At 39.8% G+C, this 11,372-nt stretch overlaps 2 protein-coding genes across 4 annotated transcripts in view; one reads left to right on the top strand and one right to left on the bottom strand.

Annotated features, from left to right (window-relative positions):
* The window catches only part of mospd1 (motile sperm domain containing 1), a 5,348-nt gene extending 2,445 nt beyond the window's left edge, over positions 1-2,903 (top strand). The window contains exons 3-6 of one of the 2 annotated variants that reach the window (XM_007554733.2): positions 34-109; positions 223-455; positions 1,135-1,296; positions 2,300-2,903. In XM_007554733.2, the coding sequence (XP_007554795.1) occupies positions 34-109; positions 223-455; positions 1,135-1,296; positions 2,300-2,331 (503 nt within the window). In that variant the 3' untranslated portion in view covers positions 2,332-2,903. Of the gene's footprint in view, positions 1-33; positions 110-222; positions 456-1,134; positions 1,701-2,299 lie in introns of those variants that run through there. The other variant, XM_007554732.2, reaches the window with a different exon arrangement.
* Positions 2,904-4,020: 1,117 nt separating this feature from the next.
* pabir2 (PABIR family member 2) lies at positions 4,021-10,518 on the bottom strand. Of its 2 annotated transcripts, none has more exons than XM_016672825.1 (10): positions 9,487-10,518; positions 9,257-9,335; positions 9,124-9,177; positions 8,771-8,814; positions 8,630-8,684; positions 8,161-8,256; positions 7,937-8,022; positions 6,975-7,039; positions 6,596-6,716; positions 4,021-5,555 (listed from the first exon to the last, which is right to left on the bottom strand). In XM_016672825.1, exons 1-10 carry the CDS (start codon positions 9,609-9,611, stop codon positions 5,417-5,419), a joined length of 864 nt encoding a protein of 287 aa, XP_016528311.1. In that variant the 5' UTR covers positions 9,612-10,518; the 3' UTR covers positions 4,021-5,416. The 2 variants fall into 2 exon arrangements, with proteins under 2 accessions (XP_016528311.1, XP_007554792.1); XM_007554730.2 differs by having other exon boundaries at positions 6,596-6,692; positions 9,487-10,516.
* Positions 10,519-11,372: the final 854 nt, after the last annotated feature.

The raw sequence follows: 11,372 nt of genomic DNA, 5'->3' as shown, positions 1-11,372 counted from the left end.
AATTTTTTTTATTTTTTATTTTTTCATTTTCAGTGCTGTGCACAGCGCCAAACAAGTACACTGTGGTTGATTCCACGGGAGCCGTCAAGCCACAGTGTTGCGTTGACATGTAAGTGTAAACTCCTCACGCTCGCATCTTTTCATCCCTTATTTCTATTACGTCAAGCAAAAAAAAAAAGAATAAATAAGACAATTAAGTCAAATTCTTATACATCTACGCAGAGTAATCCGACACAGAGACGTCCGGCCGTGCCACTATGGCGTGTACGACAAGTTCCGACTGCAGGTGTCGGAGCAAAGTCAGCGGAAAGCGCTGGGTCGCAAAGAGGTGACCGCCACGCTCCGTCCATCGGCCTCGCAGGAGCCGTCCAGCGCCAGGACCCAAGACGAGGAGCGCCGGATGAAGGAGCAGTTTGCGGACAGCGAGTTTTTTGAGCAGACTGCGTTTCAGACAGGTAAGCGGCAGTTGCGATGTACCACCACTAGATGGAGCCAAAGAACAACGAAACCACTTCTTAGTGTTTTCAATCTGAGGGCATGAAAAACATTTTTGTAACAAGTTTTTTAAAACATGTAGTCATCAAAGAATGTTTCACACATCCACTCAGACTTTGAAATATGTATGGGAGAAATTAATACCACATATTGAGTAAATGCTCTGATATAATATCAAGGGTGCAATGGATTTTATTTAGAAAGAAATGCAACTTTATCCCAACCTCTCAGCCTCATCTGTCTCTGATGTCCCTGTCTCTGTCTTTGAACTGTGTATTTCAACAATGAACTTTTGCTCAAAGACAAAAATGTTGTCTACGATTCCAAGCATAAAGGCAACGTTGAACTGATACACAAACCTACATAGAAGTCTGTCTGTGAAAATAAGGAATAGGAGCACAAAAATAAAGCTACCACACTGAAGAAATCTTTTTCACCTTTCGGATATCTGATGTTTTTGCTTTCTTCAATGTTCTAAATCCTCGGATTGTACAAATGTGCAAAATTATTTTGTCTGCTGTTTAATAATATTTCGGAGCTGCAGAACATTTCTAAAGTCATCATAATCTTCAATATTCCAAGTAAATTGTGGCAAGTGATGCATGGTATTCATTCGGCTGCTGCTTCCTGTATTCACAGAGAGCCGTCCCGTTGCTGGAGGACCCAGTCTGCTCACAGTGCTGCTGGGACTCGTGTGCATGATCGCCCTGATGCTTCCAACGCTGGGGGAGCAAGAATCCACTGTGCCTGTCTACCTCCACTTAAGTGTTAACAAGAAACTGGTAGCTGCTTATGTTCTTGGTAAGGCTGGAAAAAACTCACCAAGTCAGAGAAATTGATATAAACAGATATTTTTTTCTGAAAAATGAGTTGAAGTACAGATCTTAAGTACAGAGTACGCACAAAGACTGAGATTCCCGTAATGCTAACAGCGCTAACTATGGTTAGCTACTGCAAATGCCAGTCAACTTTACCATCATTTTGTCTTTGTTTTAAAAATTGCTCACAATAAGGGGAGAAATACATCTTTTTAAGTTTTTATATATCGGTCTGTCATGATAAATTTTCCAAGGCGATAAATTGTCCCAGTAATTATTTCGATAAGCGATAATGTTATTGGTTTGAGACCATTTTCAAGTAATATGTTGATAATGACATATCAGTGTAAGTTCGCTCTCTCAAAGACTGTTAAACTTTAATTTTGCAAAAATAAAACAGACAAAACACACTTAATACTGGACATGGAAGATATTTTAATTAAAACACAACCAAAATGAAAACAGAAATAACACACACAACCAAAGTGATAAGTAAAATGGATTATGTCTTTATAAACAAAAGGGCCCTTAAAAAATTTAAATCACCCTGATGTAAGCTCATTTTATCAATCAATCAATCAATCAATCAATCAAATTTTATTTGTATAGCGCATTTCAGCAGCAAGGCATTTCAAAGTGCTTTACATAATTAAAATAAAAACAGCATGTGAGAAAGAGTTAAAAAAAAAACATCATTAAAACGCAAACAGTGAGAAAGAGAAATAAAAAGCTGTCTCCAACCCTTTTGACTTTAGTCAAACGCCGTTTGACAAGGACTTTAACCTCTCGGACTTTAGTCAAAACGTATTTATCATCCAATTAATTTATTCATTGCTTACTGTAACACGTCTATACATACATTACAGTTCTTGAAGAGAAACTAAAGAGTCTAATCAGTGCATCTCTACTTTGCCTCATGTAAAAAAGAAAAAAATAATTTTTTCTAAGTGTTGCAGTAAACAGTCATTTTTCTGTTTATTTTTCAGGTCTTCTGACTATGGTCATCCTACGTACATAAAGTGCATTGTGCTGAAAGGACGAGGATAAACAGTTTTAAACGATGAAGAGAACATTGTCGAACCAGAGGCACGACTTCAACAAGCAGAGCTCTCAGCGCTCTGGTGGAGCTCCATAACTCCATCCGCTGACAAACACATTTTAGTACATTGGTTTCAAATACATAATGTTTTCTGGGCTGTTACAAAAAAATAAAATAAAATGGGAAGATCTACGGGAACTCTTGCTGAGCGGAACCGCCTCCAAACCTCGGCCAGGGAAGAGACATGAGGCGCTTCAACTTCGCCTGGACCGTCATGCATTCTTCGTAATTTTATTGCCATTGTGTGACTCAATGTGGTTAACTTGAGTGTGAAGAAATCTACATGCAAACGTGTATATAAAGCCATTAAAAAGTCATGATATGCTCCTGTAACTGTTGTCATATTGATGTTTTGAAGCTTTCATAGCACAAGACTGAAGACAACGCATTCAAGCTTTTATCTCCCATGTAAACCCTTGAGATACTTTTTACATTTCACCAAAGAGCTTGACGCAACATTGAAACTCATGTTAAATAAAGTTTTAATACAGCTGCTTTGTAGTGCTAGTAGTTCCAATCAAAAAGCATGATTATTCTCAAAAGTTTAACATCACATAAATCTACACTGACTATTCAGTCCAGCAGTTGTAAAGACTAGAAAACAATCCACTTAATGGAAATGTTTACATCGACCCGTCTCTTGCAACTTTTAGTATTTCTTCTAAAACTTAATTCATCTGCTGCAGCTTTAGGTAAATAAGCTGCTTTACTAATAAATAGATCTTACATTTCAGTATTAAATATAATTCAGTATTGAAAAATTGGAACAAGAAAATGCAATCTTTAATTCAAGTACTTTTATTTACTTGGACATTTTTTTAATCCAACCATCACAAATGTTTTGTTTGCTTACCTTTGCTGGAACTGTGCGCTTTGTTCAAATGAGACAAAGGTTGGACTTCAACACTCCAGCTGGCTTGAAGTCAAACAAATTCTGAATAAGTGGGAAAACATCCCCAATATTAAGCAAGGTGGAGGGTCTGTGATGCTGCGGGCCTGTTTCTCCTCCACAGGCTCTGTGAATCGTGTTGCGAGTGTGAGCTCATAACCTCTGAAATACCAGGCTTTGAATAAAAACCTGGTATTTCAATAAACTAAAAATGAGTCGTCATTTGGTCTTTTAGCAGATTAATGACCCAAAAATATTAACACAGAAAAAGGTTTCCATAGAAACAATAACAAGTCTTCTTTGGATCTATACTGTATTTAAAAAAAATAAAAATAAAAACCCCAGCTGCAGATGTTATGGGAGGACAATCCAGGAAAATAAAAACAAAGCATCCATTTCATGCATTAACAGTGTCAACTGTTTCATCCTGGACAGGTTACTGCAAAATATCTCTGCTGTCTGGATATGAAGCAGTTAGCATGTTGTGACAGGTCACATACCAACAGTTGTCAGTCAGAGGTTTCTTCCAAGCCAATGGAAGACTGACTGCTACAGGAAATCCTTCCTCCCCACAGTGACTCTTGATTTGAGTTGCCTTTCAATTCCTTTTGCTATATAATTCAATCAATGTGGCCAGCGATCAAAGGCGGCGTTGCACAATAAACACCAAGAAAAAAAAAGATAAATTAATTCCCAGAAAAGAATAGAGTAAAAACAAAGTCATTCAGTAGAAGATCTGAAACCAAGCCTTTCTTTAAATTAAAAGGGAACACTTACATGAAATGATTTACAATCAATTCATTTTGTACATGAACATTTAAGGCGGCAGAGCAATGGAGGCTGAGGAAGCGTAAACACAGGAGAGTACGGACCGGACCCAGGAGAACCCAACAATTACATTTTGGTGCAAAATATCACAGTGCAGGCTTGAATCTCTGCATTTTGTTTTTCCTCAGAACAAAAAGAAAAAAAAGCTTTTACATCTTTCCTGCTCAAGACTCAGACACAGGCTGGGCTTCCTGTGCAACGCACCTAAAACATGACAGCAACAGCAGTCTCTTCATCCCAATCGGATGGTTGTCTTCCTTTTAGCAGTCAGTTTTATCCGATTTCAGAGAAAACCTATAAACATTCAATTATATATATATATATATGTATATATATACATATATTTTGTCTATAAATCTTTATAAATAAACACTTTGCCTGAAGAATGGGGGGTAATCTTTAACACTTTCCATATCTACAAAAACCACAAGATACACAGGAACCTCTTAGTGTTGAAAGACTACCAGAAATCAACAGGTTTCGTTCACGATTTCCTGCTAGGTGCATATCGCTCGCTCCATCTGGGTTGTTATGGTCGCAGCAAATAAGAACTAAAAATCTGCCCATCCCCCCCCCCCAAAAAAAAAGAAAGAAAAAAAAAAGTCACCACAGTTCACAGTCTATAATCAAAAATATTCTGGAAATCTTCTCCAAACAGAAACAAAAGAGGAACTCTCCGTAGCTGTACCCCAGAAGGCGTGCGCCTACATTCACCTCACAGCCAAATGTAAAACTATACATATCATTACTGGATTCATATGTACATACTTACAAAACAAAGCAGGAAAACAATAAGTTAAATCTTTTCTTACACAAAAAGAAAAAAAAAAATCTGCAGACTGTGTTCATACAAAGGCATACGGGACGAAGCTTTCCAGCACTACATCAGGATCAGTCTTTTTGTCCAGTACACAGCGTCTCTCCGAGGTGATTGGGGACATGTGGGACAAAATGGCAGTAAAACCAGTAACACACCATACCACTCAGCAGCCAGGCATCACCCCAGACAGCCAAGTAGCAGCTGCCGCTCACAGTGTCTTCAGTCAGTGTCGCTCAGACGTAACCTCCGATACCCAAACGAATGCGTGGCTTTAGATTCCTCAACCTGAACCCGTCCACAGCCTCTGAGAGAGTAGCCATGACAACAGTGGTACAGAGGCAAATATGGAAACAAAACAAAACAAATAAGGTCCATGTAAACTAGAGGCGGGCCTAACTGGGATCACTTGGGTTGAGGAAGACGCCGTTTTGCCCCGAAACGCACGAGATGGTGGCCGTCGCTGCTGGTCACTTCGGAGACAAATCCTGCAGGGAGGTGAAGGGCGAGTTGCTGGACGACGAAGGGGACACGCCCTCCATCTTGCCCGGGGAGTCCGTGGAGGAGCTGATGCTGCTGAGACTCCCGTCCAGTAAATCTGGAGAATGGCTGAAAGAGAGGAAGACGACCACGTTGGCTGAAACCGAAGAAACTCCTACAGACTTGCTATGCTTTTCTACTTCCTCACAGTTCTGAAGTAGAAAGTTATTCCATCTTTAGGTGCTTTTGAGGATTATAATATATATAAAATATATGACATAAGCTGGGGGTGTCAAACTTATTTTCGTTGTGGGTCATATCAAAAATCTGAATGTTCTTAAAGGGCCGGTTGCGGCATTAAACTGTTAAAATGTTAATAAATGGCTATTTGCTTCAGCAGTCATTGTTTCCTAAAATTAAATATTGATCATCTTTTCACACTAATCAGTCCCTCCAGGATTTTATGTTTTTTTTAAATCAAAATCACAGATGTTATGGTGCTAATTTATAAATACTTGTAAGGAATTTGTGTGTTTTGTGCCAACGTATGAGGCTAAATGTGACATTGTATTAATCGCCATATTGATCACAGACTATATTAAACATTAATTTAAACTTTTTTTTTTTTACCAATTTTAAGAAAAAAAAATGCAGTAAAATCAGAAGAAGTGTGGGGCGTTGTTGATTTTGTGTGAATTTTGCAAGGTTGTGAAAAACTGGAGGGATTTACTGATGTAATCTGGAGTCCAAAGGGCCACATAATAAAGCTACAGCGGGCCACATTTGGCCCCCAGGCCTCGAGTTTGACGCATGTTACATAAGCCGTTATAGAGATAAACATAAAACATGTAAAGATAACATAAATGTCAATTGAACTCACTTGTCACCAGCTTTCAAATGAGATAAAACTGGTTAAAACGCATAACATGACACTATTTATTGGTCTGATTTGTTACCAGAATTTAAAATGCATAAAAAAAAAAGAGAATCTCAAACTTTTAGTGTAGTTTATTTCTATTTTCCTTCCTTACCAAACCTACACTACCTGAGTCAATCTGCTGATTTCAGCTCAAACTAATTTTAATTAAAGTTTTAATCTAATCTCCTCCAACAGGAAGACGATTTTATTTATTTTTGTTTCACCAAACAGCGTGGCGTCTGTCCCTTACCAGGAGCTGAGGTCTGACAGGTTGGACGCGTCAGACGACAGCATGGTGGTGGTTCCCTGGAAGAGTCTCTTAGGCTGGCTTTCCGTCTCCATCTCCCCTGTATGTTCACAAAGCTCTTTAGCTATAATGATAAAGTAGTCAACAAACCAACTACATTTAACCTCTTACAAGTCAAATCTTTTTCTAAGCAATTTTAAACTCAACACAAAACATTTATTTTTCTCTGTATGCGTCGATAAAGTTTGCCTTCGACAGAAACGGCTTTGAAAAGATCAATGTGCTCTGACCCAAGTTGGAAATCATTGGAACTGCAGGGTCAAACTTGGATGGAAAGTTTTCTTCAAGTAAAACGGATCAGAGCACAGGAAGCGAGTCTCACCTTTGCGCTTCATCGGGCCGAGGATGCTGGCTCTGATGCAGTTGATCGGACTTTGACTCCGTCGGCTGAAGAGAGCAGAAGCGTTAAGCAGATTTCTGACTGGCGTGTCGAAGCAGACGTTTAGGAAATGTGCAGCTTCGTTTACGTTACGGTTTCCGTCAGAAGACGCGCCATTCAAGTTATGATATTTTGAGAAATTCACTTGTCAGACAAGAGCTTTCAGAAAATGTGTGTGAAGATTTTCAGAAACAAGAACCGGATGCAAAACTTGAATTTTATGCCGGATCGATTCTAATCCATGCGGTCGAGCATTAAACTTTTAATAAAGTTTAATAACAGCGACGCTAAAGGTCGATAAATCTGCCAAATTACTCATTCTTGTTGGTCACCATCATTCAAAGCCAAAGAATATAAGACACATGATTTATTTTTGTAGTCCCCCAACTCCATTTCAAATGTAAAATTAATACTGACAATTTTCTTGCAATGGAAAATGTTAAGTACAACACGAAGTCTTTATCTTTTCAGAACCAAACTTGTATAATAAGTAGAGCCACGTTTTACCTGGGAGATTTTTACTGAAAGGTCGACTTTGCTGCATCCAAATCAGCTTTTGCATATTTTATTAAGCTCGGCTAAAATGTAGCAAGTATTTTGAAAGAAAGTGACCAGAATCCTGTCCTTAGAACCGTGACTTGTTGAAAACTAGATGGCTTGCTCTGAATCACAGCAAACTTTCAAAATCCTTTCTGAGTTTTGGATCTACAATGAATAACGTTCCTTTTGCTTAAATAAAAATACAATTTATTTGCTTGATTTTAGTAGGTTTTTTTTGTTTTGTTTTGGTTTATTTGGCCAATATGACAAAAAGTTTGGACACCTCTGGATTAGAGGAAGAAAAATAAACAAAACAAAAACAGAACAGATTAACAATAGCTGCAACTCCAAAAACACATACTGACCTAAACCGGCGCGTTGGGCTGGGTATCGGGCTCGGCGTCAGACCGTTGCTGCTGACTAGTATTTGTAGCGAGGGAGAGAAACACTGCTGCTTGAGGGGGACGGGGAAAGAAACACAAAAAACACGGTGATGAGGTCACCAGAGGTCTGCTAATTGGTTAAATTTTGCGTTTTAAAAGATGAAGACAAAGAACTGTCGCAGTAGATTCTGGTAAAGACCGCACACCTTTTTTCCTATTCCTCTGGTCGGGGACGGAGCAGGCGACACGGGCACAAAGTCGATCCGCTTCGGAGACGAAGACTTCTCCATGTCGTTGTCGCTCTGCGGACACAGCAGCACCAGAGGCTGAAAGCAAGTAAATCCCCCGACGCAGAACGCCCTCCCACATTGGGGGGTACCAGGGCGCTGCAAGTTAAAAAGTCAAAGACTGTGGGAGTATTATACTACCGACTCAGCCTGAACTTGAAAGACCGGTGGCCCTGTTAACTCCCAAACGTTCATCTAGCACGCTTTTTACTCGTCCTCACCACATTCATACAGAGAGGACAAAAAATGGCCTGGGGCCAAAGCGTGCCTGCACCACACAAACACAGCTGCTGCTGACTCTGAGGAATGCCCCCCACCCAAAAAAACAAAACAAAACAAGAGCAGATCCACCACAACAACAAGGGTTAAAGTTTTTTGTTTTTTTTACCAGACTAAGGCTTTCCTCCCAAGAGTGGCTCATCTGCATGGCGACCTGAACTCCCCTGTGTGGACAAAAATATGTAAATCAGGTTTGTAAGCGTTTCAGGTGAGACTAATGTCTTCGTCCGGCCGCTGACGGGGGTCGTACCGCTCGTGAGCAGTTTCTCTGTTCATCAAGTCGACTCCCTCTTCCTGTAAAGACGAACAAGAAAAGCAATGACTATAAAAGTCAGTGTTCTACAACTGAAATAAAGTTGATTTTGTAAATTAAAATGCAGTCTGCAGACATCACTGCTGCCAGACTAAAAGCTTTCTAAAATAGAAGCTGAGGAATATAGGAAAAAATAAGATTAATAGTCAAAATACTCAAGTTTTCGACAATACTATGCAAATTCCATAACTTGGCGATACATTTTTCTTGAAAGAGACTTTTCTACTACTAAAAAGCAAAGTCTTCTCATTAAGGAAGTTAACAGTGGTGACATATACATGTATACTTACTTGTTTTATCTGGTGAAGCCTGGTGCTGGGCACGCGGATGGGGGATGAAGGGACCTGTAGCACAGTAAGGACATGTAGTGCTGTGGGACTCAGGCTTGCACTGCAGCGACATGACCGAGTTGCAGAAACGTACCATGTTGGGTCTGTTGACAACTGTAGTGCTGTTCCTGCGACAACGTAGGACCTCTCTCTGGAAGACTTGAGCGTTATCACTGCAATGACAAACGAAATGTGTCGGTCAGCCATCGCGCCAAAGTGGTAATGTCAACTCGTGTTGGGTTAGAAAGAGAAAAACTCATTCAATGAAAGATGTGTGATTTAGGTGGAGGAGGGGAAAAAATAAATAGGAAACTATTGCAGAACCTCAGTCCGTTAATCATGGGTGCACTGTTTGATCTCCTCAGGTGTCCATCGCTTTGGACTAAGGCAGCTGGGATTTCCAGGTCCAGCTCCATCTTTTCTTGTGGCATGACTCCGGAGTTGTTCATTCTGCTCGACAATGCTGCCCGTCACGGATTCATGAACCTGAAATGGCGGCCCAGCTCAGTAATGCTACATTACTGACCCTCGAACTATACCCGGCTTTACATGATTGAAATTAATTTTGGCCAAAATCAAACAAACTGAAGCGACATGAGCCGAGCCAACTAGCACAATGTTAGACGACCCAGAGCGATATGCAGGGCCCCTTCCTCAACGTGACAAGTTAACAACGGTTTCTAACCATGACAGTGTTTTTATGCGCCCTTTATGCAGCTCCAATTACGCTGTTCAAATTCTGCCTGCGACGTTATGAGCAGTCAAAAACTTCCCAGATGGATGGTTAGCATGCCGTGGCTACATACTACACAATGCCCAGTAGCTGCTAGCTGCTGACCCGTTCAGTCTGCTGGTGCAAGGCGGCAGGGTCTCAGCGAAGAACCGAGTTATAACTACACTTTGCCTCCTAACACGAGCCAGGTTTAGCCAAACTAACCTAACAGTTGATTTATGTACAGCTTTAATGCTCCTGTAAATCTAATTTGGATAGCGTTAAAGGAACGACGCTGCTATGAAAAGATTATCATACCTCCTAGCTAGCGCAGCTCAGCTAGTGTTCCACTCATTTTCGCTACCCAGATGGTTGAGCTAGATAGCCGGAGAAGCTAACTAGCAACGTTAGCATTGAAGTGCCATCACTTATTCCTCTAAACGTTGTTTTCTTCCGCCAGTCTGCTAACCACTTCGGCTCGCAGAACTAACTAGACTCGGTCTACTAAGAATATTGCCCTTAGAATCAGCAGCATAATTTATATAGTTTCTGCTAGGTGTGTGCCGCCAAGAATGAACCAGAGTCCCAACAGATTATTACATTGAAGCTAGGTGTTAGCACGAAACTTCACGCCCCTTTCAACGTTAGCACGGCTGTCCAATGAAACCGTTCCATTTGCCGGTGTGACACCAAATACTGTGGGCTGAAAAAAAGAAAAAATGTTGGTGTCCCCATTTATGTAGCTAATAATCCTACAAAAATACAATAAATCAGAATACTCTTGTCAATAGCTGGAGAATTAAAAAATTACACATATTTTGTTGTTTCAAAGTTTAATTTTAAAGCAGGCACATAAGTTTTCTACGTTTAGTTTCATCTGAACTAATACCGCCAGTGTATTTTTGTTGCGAGAGACCAACATAAAGTAGCGCATTACTGTGAATTGGACGTTAGACGACACTTGGGTTTTCTTTCCCCCTTTTTAAAGATAAAAATCTGCAAAGTTGTATTTCGGCTCCAATGCATGCTTCATGCCACCATCAACATCATTATGGCGTGCTCAGGGTGAAATGCAGAGACTTTCTAACACCAGAGGTACAAAAATTATACTCAAGTAAGAATATTATAATATTCTTACTTGAGTAAGAATATTACTCAAGTAATATTCTTACTCAAGAATACTTTTTTTTATAGAAAGTACGGCTACTTTCTATAAAAATAGAAAGTAGCCAAATAAAAGTTAAAAAGTATTTGTTTTAAAGGCTACTCAAGTATTGAGTAACTGATTGTTGCCTCTGACTTTTTTTTTTTTTTCTTCTTTTGAAAGCAGAGTTCAGGTGTGTGTTTGGTCATTTTTTGGTTGAAACAAGCTTACTCTTCATTCAGTGAAGTTAACAGTGGGTCAGTACAGCACAGCAAAAACACTTCTAAAAGTAAATTTTTTTCCAAAAAGCTACTCCAGTAAATGCGACAAGTTACTACCCAACTCTGTCCACCA

This window comes from Poecilia formosa, unplaced genomic scaffold, assembly GCF_000485575.1.
Source record: "Poecilia formosa unplaced genomic scaffold, Poecilia_formosa-5.1.2 Scaffold66, whole genome shotgun sequence".
Taxonomy (NCBI): Eukaryota; Metazoa; Chordata; class Actinopteri; order Cyprinodontiformes; family Poeciliidae; genus Poecilia; species Poecilia formosa.
Note: the sequence above shows the minus strand (reverse complement) of the source record. Positions and strands in the feature narration are given on the sequence as shown.

What these genes read in the sequence shown, in the direction of transcription:
- pabir2 (XM_016672825.1), bottom strand. Translation starts at nt 9,611, where the DNA reads ATGAACAACTCCGGAGTCATGCCACAAGAAAAGATGGAGCTGGACCTG. An exon ending in GGCTTCACCAGATAAAACAA is followed by an intron (nt 8,815 to 9,123) that starts GTAAGTATACAT and finishes TCGTCTTTACAG; the next exon opens with GAAGAGGGAGTCGACTTGAT. An exon ending in AGCCCAACGCGCCGGTTTAG is followed by an intron (nt 7,040 to 7,936) that starts GTCAGTATGTGT and finishes TGCTCTCTTCAG; the next exon opens with CCGACGGAGTCAAAGTCCGA.